Source organism: Epargyreus clarus, unplaced genomic scaffold (assembly GCF_041222505.1).
Source record: "Epargyreus clarus isolate Ecla_fem2 unplaced genomic scaffold, WU_Ecla_fem_2.2 ptg000008l, whole genome shotgun sequence".
NCBI classification, from domain to species: domain Eukaryota; kingdom Metazoa; phylum Arthropoda; class Insecta; order Lepidoptera; family Hesperiidae; genus Epargyreus; species Epargyreus clarus.
In genome coordinates this window covers 6,005,768-6,030,175 of record NW_027332216.1, presented here as the reverse complement: position 1 = coordinate 6,030,175, position 24,408 = coordinate 6,005,768, and the positions used below count along the sequence as shown (strand labels likewise).

At 35.6% G+C, this 24,408-nt stretch overlaps 2 protein-coding genes across 7 annotated transcripts in view; one reads left to right on the top strand and one right to left on the bottom strand.

Moving 5' to 3' along the window:
• The window catches only part of step (cytohesin steppke), a 55,084-nt gene extending 42,708 nt beyond the window's left edge, over positions 1-12,376 (bottom strand). Inside the window, exons 1-4 of one of the 5 annotated variants that reach the window (XM_073075807.1) lie at positions 12,220-12,376; positions 12,037-12,110; positions 10,990-10,991; positions 7,618-7,840 (exon numbers count right to left, since the gene is read on the bottom strand). In XM_073075807.1, the coding sequence (XP_072931908.1) occupies positions 7,618-7,840; positions 10,990-10,991; positions 12,037-12,110; positions 12,220-12,298 (378 nt within the window). In that variant the 5' untranslated portion in view covers positions 12,299-12,376. Of the gene's footprint in view, positions 1-7,617; positions 7,924-8,132; positions 8,463-9,769; positions 9,986-10,989; positions 10,992-12,036; positions 12,111-12,219 lie in introns of those variants that run through there. The other 4 variants (XM_073075805.1, XM_073075803.1, XM_073075804.1 and 1 more) reach the window with 4 other exon arrangements.
• Positions 12,377-13,862: 1,486 nt separating this feature from the next.
• Positions 13,863-23,691, top strand: not (ubiquitin carboxyl-terminal hydrolase nonstop). 2 transcript variants are annotated; one of them, XM_073075802.1, is made up of 8 exons: positions 13,863-13,987; positions 14,159-14,341; positions 14,907-15,142; positions 15,867-16,032; positions 20,641-20,751; positions 21,591-21,730; positions 22,093-22,725; positions 23,149-23,691. In XM_073075802.1, the coding sequence occupies exons 2-8, from the start codon at positions 14,222-14,224 to the stop codon at positions 23,201-23,203; spliced, it is 1,461 nt and encodes a 486-aa protein (XP_072931903.1). In that variant the 5' UTR covers positions 13,863-13,987; positions 14,159-14,221; the 3' UTR covers positions 23,204-23,691. The 2 variants fall into 2 exon arrangements, with proteins under 2 accessions (XP_072931903.1, XP_072931902.1); XM_073075801.1 differs by having other exon boundaries at positions 13,891-14,341.
• Positions 23,692-24,408: the final 717 nt, after the last annotated feature.

The window sequence follows — 24,408 nt, the reverse complement described above, 5'->3', positions numbered from 1 at the left end:
TTGTTAATATACAAGATGAACATTGCAAATTCATAGGCTTTCTTCAAATTCTCGATTATTGACTTTTAACAGCTGGGCGAACACTAGCAAAAATAAACTGAAAAGATGTCTGTAACAAAACGTATAATATAGCCTCTTCATAGTGTTAATTTACTAGTTACAGAGCCGCCATAAAAGTCGAGATGAGTCGTTAAACTAAAAGTTCACACATTCGTTACGAATAAACTCTAATACGGACAACGTTACTCTTGAACACGAGATGACTCAATATACCGATGTCCAATATGAGTTACATGATGTGTCAGAACAAATAAAAATCCACTTGTATCCTTTTTAAATTCGATACGGCCGGATGAGCCAAATCAAAATAACTTCATTGTTGCTAAAAGAATGACGATAAAATATTAATGACTTCAGTACATGAGCAATATGGTAAGTGTTGTTACATAAAGGTTATGAGAATTTACGCAACTTATAAAGTTCAATGTTAGGTCACGGTTCAACCTGTTACGATCCTAGTTCTGGAAACGGATGTGCTCCCTGAATGAGGAGGATTTTACGTCATTATCCACAACGCTGGCCAAGTGCCTTCTGTAGTCTTTGTACACGTTTAGTTTACTTCCATTCTGAGACATTTACCTAGTTGTCCTCGCGATGTTTTTCTTTACCTGGATTTACAATCCAAAGTCCTTGACTGAACAATACAAATTCATATCACTAGGCCTACTACAGATACGGAACGTAACAATTCTTATAATATAAACTGCAATCAATACTTGGAAAAAAATCCAGCGCGAAGGGGAAGTTCCCATATTTAAAAAACAGTTTCCTGGCAAGACTGCGCTACACTCTACTGTCCAATAGCAGGAAAAGCGTCGTAAAACAATTCGTTAATGAGACCAATGACCATCAACGATCCACACCCGCTATCCCACAAGGTCAAGGCACCTTAAGTGCGCTATTCCCGGACCATGTTATAATTACCTGGTATATAAAATGTAAGTAATAGTAACAACCAATTTAATAGCACGTATTGTAATATCGTGGGTGCCATGAACAGAAACGAAAAAGGGAAAACATGAAACACTGTAAACCAGAAAAGAGGTTACAATTCATAATATTATTGTCTGTCTGACCGAGGATCGAACCCGAAACTCTCTAGGTATCAGACCGGTAATCATGTTTACACCATTGCATCTGATATTTCATGATCTGAATCGTACCATAAACAAACAACGATCACGAAGAGAATCATCATCAACAAGAAGACACAACGTACATGTGGGAATAACTAGTGACCGTCGCACCTTCCATCTATAACCTCACGAGATGAACTCATGCAGTCGACAAACGCGCTCTACCAGCTACCCCGACAAGGTCAAAGCACCTCCCCGTCTTGACGCCAGCTATTCCGAGACCGCACGCACAATGCTATTCTATTTGTGTAATAATTAAAGGGCAACATGAAAAAATAATTTCAAAGCCGCTCGGGCCGCCCGTAATTTGTGAAGTCGAAAGTGATCGGAGATAAACAATCGTAAATCTCAAATTCTATCCAATAAAAAATAATACAAATACACGTTGAAATATGTGTAATAAAAGATAAATGACCCTATTTGTGAGTTTCGGAGAGCATTTTCGGTTAATAGAATAAATATTTATCGTTGAATATGTTTAAAAGTACAGCCAGACTGCTGGTTAATAATTGTGACTACTAAATTACGTAACTTCTATGTTTACTCTACCTACGAGTATATATTGTTTGCTTGAAAGTATTAGAAGCTAATCTTAAAAATATACAAAAAAATCTCATATGTGCCTCCATAAATGCCGTGCAAACATACAGTACAAATTTATTTATCGGATATTACTTGAATGGGTTGTGCCTTTTTTGCTTTTGCGACATAGCGACTTAGCGAGAGCACTCTCGAGCCCCCAGATTAGTATTATCCCCAAATATGTAGCTTCGAATTTTCTCTCCTATTAAATATATGTATATATAAAAATCGACTGGTATAGTAGACACGAATAAGACCGCTGACATACCCGTGTGATATGATAACACTTGTCATGAGCGTGTGGTCACGCAATAGCTAATACGGCTAATTGGTTACAGTAGCGTTAACTGGAGTAAGGTCAAGTATACACGACAGCTTAAATTCGAGCGTGATATTGATTGCGGGGTGTTCTTACGGCATTACGTCTGCAGTCCGCCTAATAGCGACCACAACCACACTTAAATATCCTCAAACAAACAATTAAAAAGTAATTTCATCTCTTGTTTGTTTAACGTTTCTTAATATGAGATACCATAAATACCATTCTAAATCAATTAACGATGTTTCCTTCTCTAATAAAAAAACAAATATGTAACCTATAGTATACATTTTGTGCGTATTTGATACAACACATCATACATCATAAACCAACGTACAGAATGACGCGATTTAGGCTTTTATCTCGTACCTAAGCAAATCTTGCGACAGATTAACTTTAAACCACGTGATATGCCACAAACAATGTGTTAAGTGAGGGTGAGTACATACACCATAAACCAAAGTACAAAGTGACGCGATTGAATAATTTATCTCGTTTGCACATCTTGCGGCAAATTAAGTTTAAATTACATGGCGTCCCTCAAACAACGTATAAAGTGAAGATAAGTAACACAATTAACGAAGAATTTAATAACGTTAAATACTCTCAATTAACTAACGGACTCTTTATGAGAAATAAATTATTTAAACCTAAACAACACACTATCACGCTACTTTCATACACACACACAGTTTCGAAGTTAACGCCCTCGAGATGTTTGGCAATGTTTTTAAATGTTAAATGTAAAACGTATACATATACATTGGCGACAAATATAAACTGACGTTTAATGATCCCAGTAGTCTTCGAAATACCGGCATATCTGTATAAAGTGGTTTTATAGTATCGAGGAATCTTACTCGCTAACGTTACCGGTCTTAATGATGGTATCAAATGGCAAAAAATTATCCTTTCATACTTTGATTTCAGCTCCCCGTTTCACTCTTAATAAAGTTTCAATACTGTTGTACAACAGCTAGATGTTTATCGATTGAAATGTATGCTGATAGCCAAAATTTTGGCATAGCTCGGAATGCGGGAAATCTACATTGTAACAAGTGGAGGCGAGAATTTTTCCTGTGCCAATCGCAATGCGGATAACATTGGCATTCTCTTGTTATCACAACAAGGCCGTTATCACACACCAGAACACAAGATGATGTTGTAATGAATGAAAAACTATTAACCGCAAACAACGTACAGTGTTCGAAAGATCCGATTATAAAATAGTGTCTGTTTGTAATTTCAAAATATCTGACATTTTAGAAATTTATACGCCTTATGCGTAAAAAATATAAGTACTGGCAATAAATTTTGAAATTATTTATCAAAGTTTTCAAAATTACAAATAATAATTTGCAAATTTCAACTTCTATGTAACTACTACACTATTGGATTGAAATGTAGAAATATTTTCGTTAATATAGCTTCATACGAATGCAGAAATAATGAACATACACAAAAATGAAACACAAAGGCAAATATCGTTTTTAAATAAACACAAACAGTGGACTTCAGGCTTATTTTACATTTGCACCAGATAATTTTTGTACCAGAAATATGAGGTTGAATACAGTACTATGTGCATTTTTCCATGCAAATTTAAAATAAACGGGACAAAGAGGTATGACGAGTAACGTCACGCATGGTCAGTCGCTGCGCAGGCAAATTGTTACGGCTAATAAATCCATACAAAATGAATACAAATACATGACTACATGCAGATTTAAAATGTTGGCCTTTTCCAAGCTCATGTGCATCTTTATGCGATAATAGAACGTGTCGGTCATCTTTAACATTTTTTAAATTTAGTATTCTTTAATCTAATTTGAATGATTATGACAGAAATTCTATACCTACATTGTCGATTCTATAAGCTGTGAATAACCCTGCCAAATACAGTAAATGTTAAATATTTTCATAAAAGATGAAAGGCCACGCACGGCATTGCACGAAAATACCTACTTATAAACAAATAAACAATTTTTACAGCTATTCTATCTTATAGCCACTACTGAAATATACAAAACCGAAGCTTGCTAGCCAATCGAACTTGGAACATTCTGTAAACAGCACGGTGATAACTTTTAGTCTTAAAAAACACAATATCCCATCCGAAAGCTCTTTCAGGATTCTGTAGTTGATCTGTAGTCGCAAATAAAAATAACCACCAGATCCACTGTTAAAATAGTTCAAAGCTATCAAAAACATTACGCAATGATTCTGCAATGTATACAATAGTGCAGTGCCACGCGAACTGTGCCGAATGATTGTAACACAACCCGCGCCCATTTGCACTTGAAAGCTATTATTGTCTTACACATATTATTTGCAAATGTGGACAAGATTGTAATAAAGTGATCATGTCACGGGCTTCGGCTAAATAATACGAGGCTTTAAGTAATGACATTACTAATCCAGGTCAACAGGGCACGACACGCTAGAAAGTTCACTTTAAACCTTTTATGCCGTAGCTACAATTGAACCCCGCTTTGATGTTTTATATTAAATTACATTCTAACATGGATGAATTCACCCGAGCGTTATTAAATTTTACATGGTAACGAAAGCTACAAATATTAAAGTGAATATAAGTTCAAATATGTTATCATTTTCTAAACTCTGACCCTTAATTTCGCAATACCAAAAGTAGACATATTGTTTTGACTCTCACGCAAAGAGATTGGCAAAGGGGATCTTGGCGAAACTTACAATTACTTTTTCCGTGAAAATATTAAAGATTTCAGAGGAATAAAGAAAAAAAACAACCAGAAAAGCTAGACATCATTAATCAAAACAATCCATTACTAGACAATAAAGTCTAGACATAAGCCACTTACAACGTAGAAGCCAAATTTTAGTTCATCCGTCTACTTCCCGCCAACTTGCGCAAAAAAAGGCGCCACCTAGCGGCAGTATCACACTGCAAGACAGTTTCATCTGCTTCAACTGCATACCCAACGGTCATCGTATTTGCGGCAACGTGATCGGCCTCAACCTTCTTAGCAATGTCGAGCAATGTTTCGGACTTTATCCTTACAGGATACGTTGAAGTATATACTTCTAATACTAACACTAAGGTCTACCTCGTGTAACATATAAATAAGGTTAACATGATGGACTTGTACAATGCTCCCAATTTAAAAAGGGCTGTAATTACATATAATTTACTCTGAGACCCGATTTTACCCCCACTAACCTTACAAAGCTATGTACCATTAACCGTTTGTCATCCAGCCGCAAGCATGCCAATGACATGAACAATCTAAGTGCATAATTTGCAAACGATGTCTGCATTTAGCTTTTACTACTTACTACTCGCCACTCCTTAGCCATGGAGACATCGTACAGCCTTTGTATGCGAATTGAGCATGTGTACTTATTATTCCAACGGAGTACCTGGTAAATAGTTTAGTTTGAAAACGAATGTGTGAGTCACGCGGTGACCGCAATCGGCGCGGTTAGTTACTTATTGTACATACAAACATACATACGTATTTATACTGCTACATACCAGAGTCGCAAACAAAACAAGTAGCAATATTTTCCCGATAAGTGTCATACAACACTCATGCATAGCCTTGTATGCATCATTGCAGCATAAACATATAAATACATAATTATATAGACTAAAAAATTGAATAATTTTCACGCAATTTGTGCAATACCTACCTCGTTCATGGCATGCGTATGATAATTGTAAATTAAATAATTATTTGATGAAACCTGTGCAAGTAATCTTTTTAAATTCGATTCGACGACAGTATTTATCTATTATCTTCTGTCCCAATAGAAAATTCTTTAACTTCGTACAACACCCGGAATAATCGTACACTAATAACAGTGTCGAAGTACAAATTTTGACCATTTGCATCATTTACGATCTGGACTAATTATGTACAACGATATGGGCACGATATACATTACGCATGAAAGAAACGCCTGCAAAATCTTTCCTGGGTTTAACCAATGATTAAAATCGTGGGCATTTATTTTAATTAAAAGTTGACCTGAGACCGATAATTGAAAAATATTTCCCGGAAATTTAGGTCTTTATATAAAAACTAAAAGTACTGCACTGTTTATTGTTTCAAGCGCCGCGTGTGTAATTAGGGCGCGCAAACATTCTTTTGGTCAAACAAGCCATCGTATGGGTGACGTCGGGGACACGCCATTTAACTGGGTTAAAGTTAAACCATATAATATACTTAAAAATAACTGGAAAACAACCATACCATCAAGAGTTTTATATGTCTTTGGTCTATCTTGGAAACAGCTGTGCCAATTCTGATGAGAATTTCACATGCAGATGGGCAACATCACCAAAAATGATTCTAACTACATTTTGACCCGAGATAACCTTTATCCCCAACCGACCCTTTTGGGTTAGCCTCATCAAAAATAAAACTGAGCTTTAATTTATTTTTTAACGATAATCATACACTATACCTAACTTTTAAAATTATGTAGTTTCGTAAGGCCTATACTTTTCAACAACAATATTGTGATTACGCATCTTACTTTAAAATTTTGTTTAATTAAAGTCGTACAGACGTACAGGTAATTCAAAATGAAAATAGGTACCCGTGACAATAACAGCGATTTGCATACAAATGTGAGGTGGAGTCTGAGCTCATCTACATATAAATAAAGTCCTGACGCACTCAAGTTCAACATTGAACCCAAAACGGATCGCCCTTGAAAAAAAAATCAAAATTAGAGTTTTTACTCTCAAAATACACTTGACTGCTAAAAATGGGCAGATGTAAGTGTCACATCCATTTTAAATATTTAAGGTGACGAAGTTTCTTGTTTGAAACTAACTTACGTATGTAGCTATAAAGCAGATTATGAATTACTATATCTATCGTTCAATCTTCTTGTATTTAATATTTAATTTTGACGTGTCTTATATTTTATTTGAAAAACAATTTGTAATGTTATATAGAAATACTTAGTGTTGAATTAACGGTAGGCGTTGTTTATTTACTGCAACTAACCCTATAAACGTTTCATTCTGTGAATCATAATGCGAGTACCTACTCAAATCAGTGGGTTGGGTTTTCACAAACTAGTGTATCCGGACGATAAATAACGAATGGAGCGTGGCCGTGATAACGTGATAGGCGTGAGAATAACATTTGTCGACACTCAAATCTAACGTCACATTTACAAACATATTACTATCAAAGCCACGAAACAAACTTTACACGCACAAACAATGCAAACAAATGAACCTAACTGCAAAAATAAACGGCGCCTACATAAATATGCCATGCGTATACGATGAAAAGATACAAGTACATAAACCTAGACATTATAGATTAACAGACGGCGGTAATAACATTAGGGAGAAATCACTGAATCTTGTGTAGTCATCGTTTCGCACGCAGACTCAAAAAGCGTGATCGATCCAGCGCATTTGGATATGCGCCAAAAGTAGTTTCCAGCAGAGCGTGCCCACCGGTAAACCAACTTTCGATGACATTTATAAAGGTTGTGGATTATATGTATACAGACCAGTCTAGTGACGGTGGTGAGGTCCCATGCGGACCTCGTCTTGCCACGCGATTGCGTGCCATCTTTGCGCCTGCCCAGTGAACCGTAACCCGTCGGGACGCCGTTTTCTTCGCGTTTACGACGCCCGCCGCGTCTCAACGACGAAAACCAATTGGAAACGGACCCTCGACGCTCCTCTTCGGCGGGCCCAGGCCCGTTCTTAATAAACATTACTCCACGAGCGCTAACACACGGCGCACATTACACTCACACAGCGGCACGGACCCGCACGAACACCGATATTAGTGAAGCTTAAATCACAAATACCTACAAGCCCAAAACACACATTAAAATAAAAAAACGGCAAGATAACAAAGCAAAATAAAATAAGTGGAAAATTGCATGACTAAACGTCGGCGATAAGATTCGTCGGCACCTACGTTACGTTGTTGCCAAAATAGAGGTGAATGCTATGTACGCCATGGATTTTTTGTTTTGCAGTGTACAGAAAGCGGCATCGTTGATAGTGGACACACCTGATCGTAGTCGTCGTCATAGGTGCGAGCGGCGCGGGCGCATCGCATCAGCACTGGCCACCAAAGCGCGCCGCACAGCAGCCGAACATGCAAACACATCGCGCGCCATACACTTCCCGCTAAGGAACGCACTCGACTGAAGAGAGGCGCGAGCGCCACCGGAGATTGGCACCGTGACAACTATATATATTATTATTATTTCCTTATCTTTCTACGCGTCTGCCTGCACGACAAAGACCCCATTCGCCGCGTATTGTTAATCTTCTTAGGCATTTCAATAAGTAAAAACGTTTACGTTACGCAAGAATAAATAGATTATTATAATCTATTAAGTCATGTGAACGATAATACCTTCATTGCAATATTAATCGTGACTTGTTTGAGGTTAATACAGTGACATATAATGAATAAACATTGTAGGTACCCACTATTATTGTTTGTGTTGCTGCAATCTGACATCGACAGTTGTTATCGAAGCTGGCAACGGCAGCGCGGAAGTGGCCAAAGGAAACACGATAAAAACGATGAATCGGACCATTGTCCACTTTCAGGGAATACCACAGTTGTTTTCAAACTAAGTTTGCAACGGTATCCTGCGATCAACATAGTAAGCTTTTGCAGTTTTTGCATATCAATGGCGTTCCAATCACACTATTAATATGTATTGCTTGCTATGATTCACACAGTTTCTCAGTCAAAATTCCCAGTAATTCATTGTTGTTACTAATGACCTGAACATGATATAAAGATTCTGTACCTACTCATTGGAAGAATGTGCCAATAACAACCTTGCTTACCGGCGCCTCGACTGGTGCAAATAGTTTTAAGAATCTAGTTCAACAAAGCCATTTAGCATTAATTGTTCTCATTAAAATGTCGTTACATAAGACAAGTAATTAATATGTAAATTAATGTTTAATTGCATATTAGAAATAGAATTATATGCACCGCCAAAATTATGCCAACGTTCTAGTTTTTTCAAAATGAAAAAGAAATGATGGTATTGCGAATATTTCCTTCGTTTACAACCATATCGTATTTGTATTTTACACAACTATATCTCCAGTAACTACGACGCAAATTGCGATTAACCAGAACTGGTTATTTGGAATTTTCTAAGTTATCAAGGGTATAGATAAGTGTCACAATGTCAACAATATAATGAATTATGTACATGGAGGCAATGAATCATGTGCCTGTAATTAGATAATTATACCCATTATTACCGAGATGACATTGTCTTTGAGTTCTTAGACCAACTAAATCCTATTGAATTTTAACTCCTATAATTATCAACATTTGTTCAATTTAACTTCAAATATAGTGCAGGTTTTAATTGCATATAATTTTGTAATATTAATGAGTAATACATTCTTGTTATTTTCCTCTTAATTCAGAACAAAGTAAAGCCAGTTAATTTTCACTGCCACAAAAGTTATTCATGATATAAAACTTAACCCTTAAACTTTTCCAAAGTACGTGAATAATATAATTTAGTGTATTTTATACATTAAAAATACATATAAATACATTAAAAATAATCAACAACAATTAATGAGGTATCATAAAATAATTCCGACGACCGACGGGCAGTCATAGCAATTTCCACTTATCCGTCTTATCACTTGAAAACTTACGACTGATTGATCACACTTTTCGCGACTACGACACGTTTATGAATTAAACTTTATTGAAAATTGCAACAACTTCACAGTTCACTAAAGTTCGCTATTACGAGTCACAGACGACTTCCGATACAGAGATGTAAAGATTGAGTATAATGTTCGCGCACACAGTGCCACCGTCCGTCTCTACGGCCCGACGACCCGCCAGTAACTGAGAACCGCGTTGATAGCAGCTCTACTCCTCTACCACACTACTCTACATGGCTCTCTCTCGACCGTAGTAAACTGTGCATTGAGGGCTTACGTCACGTTGGTCCGTACAATGTTTTGAATGAAAGGACGAGGGATACTATAAACTCCCACTATCCCTAAATGCATTCAGAATTGAGACGCCCGCATAAAGATCGCAGTCTGACTAAACGCGTGTTTCCTATGTGAATTAATCGAAACAAATGAAGTCACAATGAACATGTGTTGGAACATAAATCGCATGTTTTTAATTGTTTGAAATTGAACTTAAATTTTAATTTAAATTTGTCATATAGTACCTTTTAAGTTTTAACTCACTAGTATATATACAATAATTTATTGGTTTAATACACATTTGAATTTAGTAATATGTATGTCACAATTTATTATTTAAATTAAATTTAATTAATACCAGCAGCATGGTATGTTGGGGTAAGTATGATAATATAGCATGCAAATTGAGTCATACTTTAAAAATTAAACCCTCATAAGCATAAATCATTTTCGAAGGATAGTGTATGATGCTACTGATAAAAAATATATATTAAATAATGTTGCGATCCGGTAGTAATTAAAGAAAAAATATTGTAATGACAATTTGTAAGTGCCGCCATTGACCTACACAAAAACTAAACATATTTCATTTCATATCATACACTTTTATCCCATACCGCTACTTTGTAACTAGTTACCTTACAAGGTAAAACAATTTATTTCACGGTAAAACATAGCTTTAATTTAACACACTATTCATTTTATATTATTCTTTTAGTTTTTCCCCAAAAAAACTTTCACAATTAAAATGTTAATTCATTGGCAGAGAACCACTGATGTAAACAATTTTGAATATGCCGGTGGAAATGATCATAAGTAGAGCTATAGAGGTAGTACAAACAAATTTAAATTGAAAATCTTAAATGATGAGTCATTTAAGATGTAGGAAATTTTTTTTCAAGCATTTGTATATTTTATACTCTGTAAACTGCTTTTTGGATTTATCACTATGGAGGTATCTATGGCCTCGTCTAACTTGTGGGAATGACATACGCTTTATTTAAAAGCAGTCAGATTTTCGTTTTACTATAAATTGCTAGTTATCAAAGTTGATAATACTTCCAGAAAGAAAATAATACACGTTAATACATAGTATAGGACTAACATTACTTACATAACTATCAGACGCTACTGCCACATGCTCTAAAAAATTAACAACTTTTAAAATTGAAATAAAATTAATGTGTTCACAAAAAATCCCTGTAATATCTAATGAGATTTGTAAGGCCTTATTTAGTTCAAAATTCAGAGCATTGAATTGAATTACATTAAACAATTTCTATTTTAATGAAACAACGACAACAACAACAAATAGGAACGGAAGGCATATCATATCCCTCAGAATATGGAATTGTTTATAAACTTTAACCACTATCTGTCCTCACCTTTCGTTTACACTCCGAATGACTTAACTTGATGATGACTCAACTGCATTTCTTTTGGCTTATTTGATTAAAGAATCATATGAGCAAACAGTCCACATAATTCTAAACCTGAAGTTAAGCACAGAATCGTTGCCTCCCCTGAGGACGATATTGTAAGATCTGCACAATACTAGAAATAGGTGTGGCAGTGGTATCTCCTCAATCGAACAGTACTGGTTCTATCACCTTTCAAACTATGTGCAACATATGTCAAATTCAAATAAAAGTAATTAGCTAATATAAATTAAGACAAGTACAGTAAACAAACCTTCCAACAGGTAAGGGTTAAGCAAGTCTGTCAAAGTATACCAATAACAAAGTCAAATGGACTTGTATATAGTTCATTGGAATGATCTATTACTCATTAGCTCTACATGTTAATTACAGCAATGTTTGATTAACTTTCTATTTTCCTCTAACTACACCTATTAGGACATCATCAAATAACTATATACGTAGCAGTGTAATTTAAATTTATGATTAGCAGGAAAACACATCAACATCCAAAGGAAATCAAGACAAAAATTATTTTACATTAAACTCATCACTAACCTGGATTTCCAATAGTAACTCAGTTTTCCGACGTCTTATATCAATTAAAGTCTTTTGCTGTTCAGGTGTCAACTCTGAAATAACCAGAAAGTGATACAGTAACCATATAAATATAGAGTAATGAACCTAGCCATTTAGGTCGACCCTGTAATTCTATATTTGAAGCACATATACAACAATTACCGGTATGTGTAAAAGGGTCCGCATGATTCGTAGCAGCGTTACTTCCTCCGAGAGACAAATTTTCAAATTCACTTATCATTTCTTAATAATTAAGTATAAACAATAAACAAAAGTTTACATCGTTATAACTGACTGACGGACGGCCATATTTATTTACTACCTCATCACTAGTGTAGTGTAGCCAACCTGTTAAATATTGCGTTCGTTTTAAATTAAACTAAATTGAATAAACTTCATCATAATATAGTATAATAATATATTTTTCCCTTAAATAATAAAATAGATTTAATAAAATAGATTGTTTTGCAATAAAATTGGTTTCCATTTTATTGTTAATTAAAACAAAGTACCTTTAAACAAAATTGTCTGTATTCGACTGTCTGCTTCTATAGTATTTTAATCGTCAGCCACCATTGTGAGTGTTTTTTAACTTCAATAGGCTTACGTTTGACTGCCACCTTAACTGATGTTAAATAAGATGCTGTGTTGGACAAAACACGCTTGCCTAGAAGTAGCCTATTCACCCTTGATTTGAATAATCCCAGATCATATGTATAGGGAAACAACGAAGGCGGGAGTGAGTTCCAAACAGTATAATAGTCCATATAGAAAGTGAGTTCCAATCTTTGCAGTTCGCAGCAGAAATGAGTTACTAAAACGCTTAGTCCGCACAAGATGAACATCAACCGAATATCGATGGTATCCCGCGGTTCCTCTAGATGTCCGATGATGGAAGGGGGCAGCAGGAATTAAATTGTGAAGTTCAAACGCACTCTCTCCAAAATGTATTCTATAGAAAACAGCCAGGCGAGCAACATGACATCGGTGCTGTAAGGTGTACGTCTTGGCATTAAAAATGCATCATTGCAAAGCCGCCTTCTCGCTCGTCTTTCCACCGAGTCCAAAATATCCACCTGATACTTGGCAGAACCATCTCAGAGGCGGCAACAGTACTCCATGCACGATCGCACTTGTGCCCGATAGAGGGAGAGCAATTGATGAGGCGAGAAGTACTGCCTCACCTTATTCAGAATGCCAAAGTTTTGCGTTACGCACTTTTCTGTATTTTTATTCATGTTTCCACCGATTTCCGCTTTTTGAGCAATATAAATATAAAAAAAAACACCTCAAAAAAATCATATCGATTTATTCAGATTATTTGGGCTAAGAGCTTAAATAAATAAATATTTTAGTGTTTAATTTTTATATAAGTCACTTATTGCCGGACCTCTTGTGTGCAAAACAATAATCAACTGTGAGCTACAGCCTTTACACTAAATTGCTTTTGTAGAGATGTCATAGGGTAGCATAATCGATTAATTGTAAATCGAATATTTTATGTACTTATTTTATGAAATAAAAATTATAACATACATTATCATTTTTGAGGGTCTATCGCTTCTTTCCCTAGTTCTAGGCAGAAAAAATAAAAAAAAAACACTGTGAGATTAGTAAAATTGTATCATATTACACGAATACTGCGTATACATTTAAGTTGTAACTATGCATCTACTAATTTCTTAAAATGAAATTATTCTTAAGTATCATAAAGACCCTTTATGTAAAATAATTTATAAAACACATGGTCATGAAATCGATTTTTCAAGGTAATTTAATCGATTATAAAGCTGCAGCTTTGGTATCTTTCCTCGAGTCCATCCCTCTCACTCACCCCCAAGGTCTTCACTTCATGGGCTGGGTTTGGCAGGCAGACCAACCGAACACCTGACTGCCCGCTTGACGCAACGCGAGTAATTTGTTGTGTGAGGTGAGATTGAACCTCTCATCTCGTGTATAAAGTGGTTATCTTTTAATGGAATAGGATGCGTCTATGCCTGTCCTTTCTATCAACTAATTTTGTACCGTGTTTATTTGAGCTGAATGAATATTAATTTTGTAAATATATTTTGTGTTGTGAAATAAGTGTATTTCGTTTTAGATCTATAACAGATCACAGGAAGGTGAATTTATATTAGCTGGTGCTAAATTTACAAGTTAAATTATGAATGATAATGGGTGTATACATTTAAGTAATTTTAAGGCTGCGAAGGGGGCGCATCCATTTAAGATCGTACATGCATTTTTTGTGTCGTGCACCACGTTCGAAGCAAGGAGATATAAGGTATGTTGAATGGAAGTACGTATTCATTGTATACCGATTACGGTAAATTTTAAAATCGTATTATATTTAAAACTAATAGTTGCAAGGCATTACATGGCTTTGTCAGCTGTAAACACAATAATCAGCTGATTTCCAAACTTTGACCTATCAGCTGATTGTGTATTGGTTTCAGTGATGTTTGTATTGATAATGCATATAATTAAGATATTGTTTGTATACATTTTTATGTTGATTTCACAAACAGTATGTGTAAAGTGTTATAATTTAATATATTAGTGACCTATTATGTTTTTATATCAATAATGTACAGATCACTTGTCTTTTTGAGAACTTACCTAATTTAAAACTAAGACAAATATACCAATTTTTTAAAAATAAAAAAGAAAATAACTAATTGTTACAACAATATCTAGATATATAAGCGTACAGTGAACACAAAAAAGTTTTATGTAATGAATGTAAAAATAAAAATAATTATAAACTTAATGTTGCACTAAAGTATGCTCTGTAGGATGTTTAAATTAAGCAATCTGATACTATAAATATGGAAAAATTTTGTCCACAGGCTACAACATGCATGTGTTTCACATGCGGGAAAACAACCGCTCGCATACACTCATGCTTGCATTGCATTTACTTTGCATGCTACAATGGCCACATCCAGGAGCACAGCAAGAGTAGGAAGCATTTCCTGTATGTGGACATATGCTATGGCAATCTATTCTGTGGACAGTGCCAAGATTATATCTATGATCGGGAATTCACTGAAATTGCTGCAAGCTACCGTTTGAAACATGCCAAGTAAGTGTTGATTAGAATTTTGAGTATTTTGTTATAGTCTGTGACAAACTGCTAGTCCACTCTGAAGTTGTTGTGAGCAGGTGTAATCATACAATTTGCTATGGCGATGCAATTCATTTCTATATTCAGAGCGGACTAGCAGTTTTAACCTTGTTACTAACGGACTATATTGTAACCATTCCAACTTTGTTCTGAATTCTTTTTTCAAGGAACTCACACTGTAAAATCTGGAGAGACGGAGTGTAAGGCTGTATATTGATATGCAATACACGAGTTTTGAAATATCTTTCTTTATATAATGTGTTGCCAGATCCTAGAAGCCCTCCAGCATTGTAGATAACTAAGGATGTTATTCTAATATAATTTTATCAATAGTTTTATCTTTTATTAACCAAAAAATCTTTAAAAATATTTCAATCTTTGTTAGTTACTATCTACTCACACTGCCAGATGAAAAAAAATTGATCGAAACTAAGTACAACAACGGTAATAAAGTGCCATGATTGCTTCCAGCAGATAATTTGTTGTTTGATTTTATTTATTTACGATTATATATTACGTAAGAGGCGCGTTACATTAAGGAAACAATCAGCTGACTTTCTGACCTATTTAGAGCTAAATTGCTAAAGTGCATAGCGTCATCGCGCCCTTTGTCATGTAGCCGGAAAACTGGACATTTATTGTAGGCCTTGGAACAGTTATTGATTTTTATAAATAAATCTAGGGAACTAGGCATCAGTGTGCCATACACCCCATGGCTGCCCAACGCCAACGAGGCACTGGCACTGAAGAAACTGCGCAAACGCCGTCTCATCAGCCCCCACACTACTATCGGACTCCGTGGACTCCAGAACCTCGGCTCCACATGCTTCATGAACTGTATCGTGCAGGTATGATTGTAATGTCAATACGCGCCTCTTTTTTTAAATATAATGAAATCTTTGTATATTAAATCAGAACAGAAAGTTGTAAAAACAATTGCGAAGACAGAATGCGAGTGTAAGCCATTGATGATTTAAAAATATTCTTTGTATCGACGGATCTCCGATATTATGCTCTTCTTCGTAATATAAGTAAGTACCCATTTTGTTTTTAAGCTTGCGATATTAAACATTCAAACAGTTGAAACAGTTCCGTTTAGTCTACCTACATCCTTTGTTTTATTAATCGCCAGTTGAACTTTGCTATGAATAAATCGTTTGTGTAACTTTCAGACCTAACAATTCTACAGGCAAGTTCTAAACAAAAGAGTTAATATTTTAAACATTTGCCAATGTTATATAGGTAAGTGCATATTATATGGGAGACGTCAACAGCATCATCATATTCATGATATCAACAGTTGTTTCCTTTGATAATATCTCGAGAACGTTCGAATCTACTTTCGATACTATGTATATACAGTAAAAAGTGTTATTGGTTTTAACTACAAACCAATATTGAAATATCCTTTCCCTATCTCAAACGATTATTTGCATAATATACCTATTGCAGCAGAATAAAAATGTAATTTCTTGTTTTTTTTTCCTTGTCGAATCTCGCATACGGCTAATTTCCATTCTATTTATCGATATTCATAACAATTTAGGCTTAATTCGCTTAGCGAATTATATTTTCCACCGAATGGTATTATATAAAACTATTTGCCTGTGCAAGTGTCTCAATGAAATGATTACATTCGCTACATTCGAGTGTAATGTGTGTTGATTCAACAGGCTCGTGAACCCGGGGGAACAGTGGGGATGTTAGGGATACGAAATTACCGGAGATTAATTAATTGTAATAAAGAAGCGTAGAAAGCTTTTATGTATATTGCAGTGGCTTGTGTAGATTTTTTTCTTTTTATGAAATTGAAATTGCAGTGTATTTGATGGTAAGTGCTTATTTTTACTCTTGAATATATTTAATCGACTGTAAATAGTAGTGGAGTCCTATCGGAACTTTATCACAGTGCGTTTCAGGACTAATCTGGAAAGCCTCGTGAAGCGTCTACCTTTCGAGACCTTGCATTATGTATTATGTATCGGTTATTTTCCATTTTAAATATGGTTATTTTTATTCTTTAAGCAGTAGGTATATATCAACTTCCTCAGATTTGTATATATCCATCGTTTTGCGAATTCAGTGCGAGTCAGTCATCTAAAATTGTAAAATTTAACTTGATATGAATTTATTCGAAATATAAATTATTTATTTATTTTTCGAAACGTACATCGGATTCTATAGTTAAGATATACGGAGATTCGAATTGAAATTCGAATATCCGTTGCTTTCAAAGGCAGTTACATCCCTAGCAAATTGTATAGTCGTAAAACTATCTCGCTCGTTGTAAGTGCACACAAACAGCGAGGATGTGATCGATGCGATTTGCCCTGCGTAGTACTGTTGAGGCGTAGAAAGCTTTTATCTCTAATTTCAGTTCATTGGAAATTAAATCACTTCGGATATCCGTCGGTTTGAATTACGGATACGGGGCATAATGACTTCCCTATTAGCTGAAGTAATTTGAAAGGGATTTTCAGAATCGGAATGAAAGGGATATATTTAACAATCCACTAACTGCGGAATAATGGACTTCATTTATGTAAAATTGTAACGGAAAATCCCCACGGACGTATGAATTTCTTCATCCATAACGTAGGCAGAGGCGGCTGAATCTGTGAAGCGGCGCAAATATGCAGCCTTGGGGGATGGCTACATATTTGTGCCGTTTGCGGTAGAGACTCTGGGTCCGTGGGGGCCAGAAGCACGACGGTTCTTCAACGAAATGTCGTCGCGTCTGGTTGACGTTTCTGGAGACCCAAGAGCTGATGCGTACTTTGGCCAAAGAATAAGTTTGGCCATACAAGGCGGCAACGCAGCCAGCATTCTTGGGACTCTACCGGGAGGCAGTGATTTGGACTCATTGTTTTATATTTAATTATTTAAGTTTTAATATTTCTTTTTTTGTTTAAATTATATTTTTTGTGTATATTGTATATAGATTTTAAGTTTGTAAATAGATAGATATATTATATATAACGTAGGATAAAATAATCAATTTCATATACGGCCGTGGCTTCGAAAATTAAATCAAAAATCATGCCATTTAAATTCGATTCTCCGAACTCCGGGAAACAACATTTAAGTGGAAATTTTAGCACTGTAGATGCACAAACTGCGTAGGTAGGCAAGGATGTGATCGATGCGCTTCCCCCTGCTAAGTGGGGAAGGGTGGGAAACGTACATACTGGTATATGCACGCTTTTCCACCCACATCCCGCCCACTGTTAGAGTTAAAGGTCAAACATTTATAGAATATTGTGCCTTTTGAACTATAAATTGGAAATATATTTGGCATTTTACTTAACCTTTGTCCTCTGCACGGAAACTGCGTCAGCTTTTTGTTCTGGTAAACTGATTTTTTTATGCAGACATTGTTACATAGGGTTTCGTAAAGTTTAATCGGCGGTTTCAGGAGGTTTTCATAGCACCTACATCGTCAATTAAGTTTTATATTTGCTCGAAAGTAATTACTAATAAAAAATACATACAGCCGAAAACAGAATCTCCTACTTTTCAAAGTTGGTTAACAATTAAATTAGCCACTGTCAAATTTGTTTGAGAGAAATTACTGAGAAAGGTTTCGCTATTGAATTATTAATATCATTAATTATTTGTTAAGCCCATCCAAAACGGATATTCGTAATTGATCCGGAGTAGGTATTGTCCATAATGAATATCTAGGTGCGTAGTAGACTTCCAGATTAGCATGACCACTAAACAAACGTTATACTAGTTTCTCACTTCGTACATACAGAGTATACCTCCAAATGTCCATTGTATTGCTAAGGCTACAAATCACCGAACTGCATGTCAGTTATTCTTAAGTCGAATAATCTCATAGTATGTTTGTTATATTCCACTTCTCACATTGCAAGTAGTGTCAATCAACCACTTAAGATACTTGACAAATGGGAAGACGGCAGTGCGATACCCCTCAGCGGGTTCCACTTATGTCTATTAGAGTCGTTTCAAAGTGGTCTATGTGGACTACTACTTGGGCTCGACTACTACAGGCTTGGCCATAATTAGGGGTGAAGAATGCAAATCAGGACTTAGATTAAGCAAGTCATTCATCGACGTTTCGTTAACCTTTCGCAAAATTATATCATCTATCAGCGTAAAAATATGTTAGAAGCTTAATGATTCCGAACAATTCGCAAGCTACACAAGGGTTTCAGGAAAACAAAGGCAAAATCAGCGAATGGTTACACGGCAAAAAATCGGGCAACATTAGAACGAAGAATACCCTGCGGCCTTTGATCAACTCAATAATATATTTATTACGTACGACTGGCGACTAAATTGCGTCGTTTCTATTACAGCCCTATCGATTTTATATACCCGTTTTATTATTAATTGACTCTATTGATGCGAGGTTAAAGTTAGTATCTACTTACGGAGTTCGCAGAAATGGCTGCATGTACCAGGTCGATTAAGTTCAGAGAATTGTGATAGGTATGGTCAGATACAGGTACATGTGTTATGTTGTACAAAATCCGTTGTAAAAGGAGTAGCTTGTTTACGTAATTTAAGTCGTAGTTGCCTAATTTGAAAGACGTTTAAATATCGATGTATCTTTGATTTGTGAAATCGGATCAACACGTGACAAGGAGTTGTCGTTAAAAAGGTTTCGATATTCGGTTCCAAGTAAACGTGACAACTAAATTTAGACCATTCTTAATTTTGAGGATATTATATTATATTCTCAATTTTTCGTTCATTCATAATTTCATTAGTACTTCTTTAAAATTTCATCAGTATTAGAATCTTATCTGGTGTGGACTGCAAGTATCCGTGAGGGTTAGTAGCCACTTACCACCAGGTGGACTGTATGGTCGTTTGCTGCATTTTATATAATAAAATAAATAAATAAAAAAGATCTCGTCTAATCGTGGGTCTGGCTATGGCACGCTTAAGGAATCATAGCGTGAAGTTATGAACGTGGGAATATTTTAATGTTTGTTTTTTTGTATTTATCATGGAGGCAAATGGTATGCGGTTGACCTGATGTTAAGTATAGTGACTGCAGTATAAATCTATATCTATCTATGTACCTCCTGAATTAACATGTCTACCTTTATTTAAATATAAATTGACTGATCGATGTCGTGGAGTTTTATTTTAATCGGTGTTTCCGAAAATCTTATTTTATTCTGTAGAGTACTTTACATAAAAATATTAAGATAATTAATATTGTTACTTTAATAATTTAATTCAAATATTGTAATATGATCGCACTGGTCCCATAGGTTTAATGCAACCTTGCTTGGTTGCCCTTTGTGCAACGGTTTGACCTACATTTAAATAATAAGGCTAATCATCTTCGAACCAAATTTCCCTACATAAATTGTACAAAAAAGAACTTTATTTAATTTTCTTTATTTTCTATTCGATTATTTTAAACACTGGATTCATTTATTTATTTCTTGGATTTATTGAACTCAACCTTTCAGACGCTAATCCACACCCCGCTACTACGCGACTACTTTTTGGGTGAGAAGCACAAATGCAAGGCGCAAAGCTCCGGGAAATGCCTCGTGTGCGAAGTTTCCAAGTTGTTCCAGGTGAGCTCAGTGCTATAAATAGACTTCAGCTGGGTGGAATATCATATTGATTTGCTAGCACGGGGGGCGGGCGTGCACGAATGGGGGTTGATTGTGCTGTTATATCTCGTAGTTATGATACAGATTTGTTTTCGTTTTTCGTACTGATAATTGTTGATTGGGTGGTAATATTTATAGGATATTAATAATAACTTTTCGTGTATAATGGTCGGTACTAGGTAAAGGAAATTAAATATTTTATTACTTTCAATCAAATTGTATCTTTAAGTACCTATCTTTATTATACAAACTCGATTACTTTAGCAACAGAAGTTAAATTAAAAGTAATTAACTAAATACTTATAAAAATGCTTTGTTCTTATTGCCAGCTGTCGGCCTGCAAATAAATAATGTAATGAGGTATTAATAACTAATAGTTATATATTATTATAGTTATTTAATAGTTAGTTATTAGTTATTCAATTGATTGGGTAGTAGATGCTCTATTTATTTCCCTAAGTATTAGAAATTAAAGTCAAAGAAATAAGCGCACTGTCTGCGTAAGAGGTCACTGCCAGACTTGAACATCTTTAACTAACCTCAAATAGGATTGGGATCAAAGACATGAATGTGATTCTATCTGAGATCATCTACAAATGCATTGCTACCTTTGAGGATTAGATTCTTAAATGAGACTGCTTCTTATAGGTGACTTCTGAAGCGGGATAATACACAATACAAATGATTTGCATACAATTAAATTATCTGATTTGAAAGTTTTGTTATAAGTCAGGAATAGTTGTCAGTCATCAGCCGAACTGCAAAAGCCTTTGCCATCGTTACATGATTTTTGTTTCCAGGAGTTCTATTCGGGAAATAAATCTCCACTGACTCTTCATCGCCTGCTGCACCTCATCTGGACACACGCGCGCCACCTGGCCGGCTACGAGCAGCAAGATGCTCATGAGTTCTTCATCGCTACTCTTGATGTACTGCACCGGTATGTTAGACACCATCGAATACTTTCGATAGCAAATTTGTTAATTTATCTACAATCTCATAAAAAAAAATTACGGGAATGTTCTAGAATGGGTAAAAAGCAAAGGAGAAGACGTTGAAGCGGTCACCATACTTAATAGTGTCATGAAGAGATTTTTAGGAATGCTCTGCAAGGGTTAAAAAAGTATACCCGCCTACTACGGCGGAGTGGTAACTTTGCCGCTCTTATGGCCAGAGGAATTCAGGATTGGTTCGCAGTCATTCAGATATCTAAATTATGAATTAAGGTTTCTTTTGAGACTTCTGTGTTTGTTTGTTCAGTACTTCTGACTCATTATTTTATAAACAATGAAATTGTTCCAGCCACTGCATGAACGGCGTTGAAGATACTGAGAAGAAAGAAAACGGCCGTTGCAACTGCATCATCGATCAGATATTTACAGGCGGGCTGCAGAGCGACGTCGTTTGCACCTCATGCTCCGGAGTTTCCACCACTATTGACCCCTTCTGGGACATCAGTCTGGACGTGGCCGGACCAGGCTCGCTACAAGCCTGTCTCGAGCGCTTCACCCGAGCTGAGCACTTGGGCTCCGGCGCTAAGATCAAGTGCTCCAACTGCAGAGCCTACCGCGAATCGACTAAGCAGCTAACCCTGGAAACGCTGCCGATCGTAGCGAGCTTCCACCTGAAACGCTTCGAGCATTCCTCGCAGATCGATCGCAAAATATCAGCGTTTGTGTCGTTCCCAGCTGAGCTGGACATGACTCCGTTTATGTCGTCGCACCGTCGAGCTGTCGATAACGCGGATAATAACAACGGGCCGGGTGGTGTGTTTGAAGATAATCGGTACTCGCTGTTCGCGGTGGTGAACCACCTGGGCTCGCTGGACGCCGGCCACTACACTGCGTACGTGCGCCAGATGAAGGGATCCTGGTTCAAGTGCGATGATCATATGATAACACGCGCGTCGCTCCGTGAAGTGCTCGATAGTGAGGGGTGAGTATTTAAAAAAAAACAGATTTATTATGTTTATATAGGGTACAGATTATCCTAGCTATAACTCTAAAGTAGATACTAAAAATAAATGTTGTTAGAAATTCGTAAACATGTTAGTAAAAAAATATTATTAAATAAATAAAGTATTAATAGTGAAATAAAATTAGTAATCTTCGAAAACAAAATATATTTTAACATTTTATGGAGTACAAACTGTATAAGTTATATATAAAACTTGATAGATGTGGAATGATTTTAACGAAATAAAAGAAAAATAAGTAATTCGAATAGGGAAAGAAATTATTTCGAAAATACATATAGGATTTTCCTTTGATTCACGTATTCATATTAATCTTGTTATGTGGGCTCACATTTACAATATTTTAAGTAAGTTAATTAATACCAATATTTTTCCTTTTTCAGATACTTGCTGTTCTACCACAAGACAGTCCTGGAGTACGAATGCGACGTGTCTTAAGCTCATCTCAAGCAGCCTCCAAATAAATTAATGATCAGTTAGGCACACTTACTCTATGGTTTACATTTTCATGCGAAGCTGGTAGATCAATTTGATCTACAACCATAGATAAAATATCACAATAAGGGCCTCTACAGACAGTCAAAATCAACTTAATTTGATAAAACATTCTGCATACCGACGAAAATCCTTATCAAATTTCCATTGAGCATAAGAGTATAACTAATATAAATATTGCGCAGTGAAAGTAAAATACTTTACAAATGTCAAAAAACTGGCATTAAAAAGGAAAAATTGCTCATTAATGTCCATCAAGATTACTACTTAGACGTATGATTAATGGGTTCTGCCAATCTGTTTGTCCAAGTCATGTTGGTCACGGTATTGACCAAGGGCAGTCTGTAGAGGGTTATTATTTTATTTAATATCACGTCTTGTTCTTCAATCAATGTCATGTACAGTCAGCTTCAGAAGTAGATGAGCAGATGAAGGTTCATAAATACCTATATACCCAAGCGTATATAAGTAGCTGAACGCCTGTAGCGTAGCAATTAGATGAACATCGTAGTGTCAAAAGTAGGTTAACACTAACGCGTCAAAAGTACCTGTACCTTGTATGTGCAAAATGGCTAACGTCACTATATGATATGTCACTGTTCAGCTACTTTTGACACTGTAGTGTTCATCTACTTTTGAAACTTTACGACGTTCATCTAATTATGGTGCTAGTTGTGTTCAGCTACTTATGAACGCTTGGGTGTATAGGTACTTTTGGAATCATAATATGTTCATCTACTTTTGGAGCTGGCTGTACCTAGGTATATAAATTTTGTCATATCACATCAGTTTTGGTGTAGGTTTCTTTTAGTTCAATTAAATCAAATTGTATATTTAACGTATACATCAGTCATATTTCTTCTCGTGATATTAGAATGTAGTTAAATTTTTTTGATTATCCAATTCAATTCTTTTTTTCAGAATCAATCACGAATTTTTTAGTTTTAAGCTTTAATTTTTTGTTGACATATTGTACACAAAAGACATATCGACATATATGTTTTTGTGTATAGGTGTAGACATTATATTTTAACCAGTACAATTATTATTATGATCCTATTATATCCCTTGACTGAAACAATTCTCAACTATATCATTATGTTCAAATGTTCATGTTACGATGAAGTGAGTAAGTGATAATTGTGTTT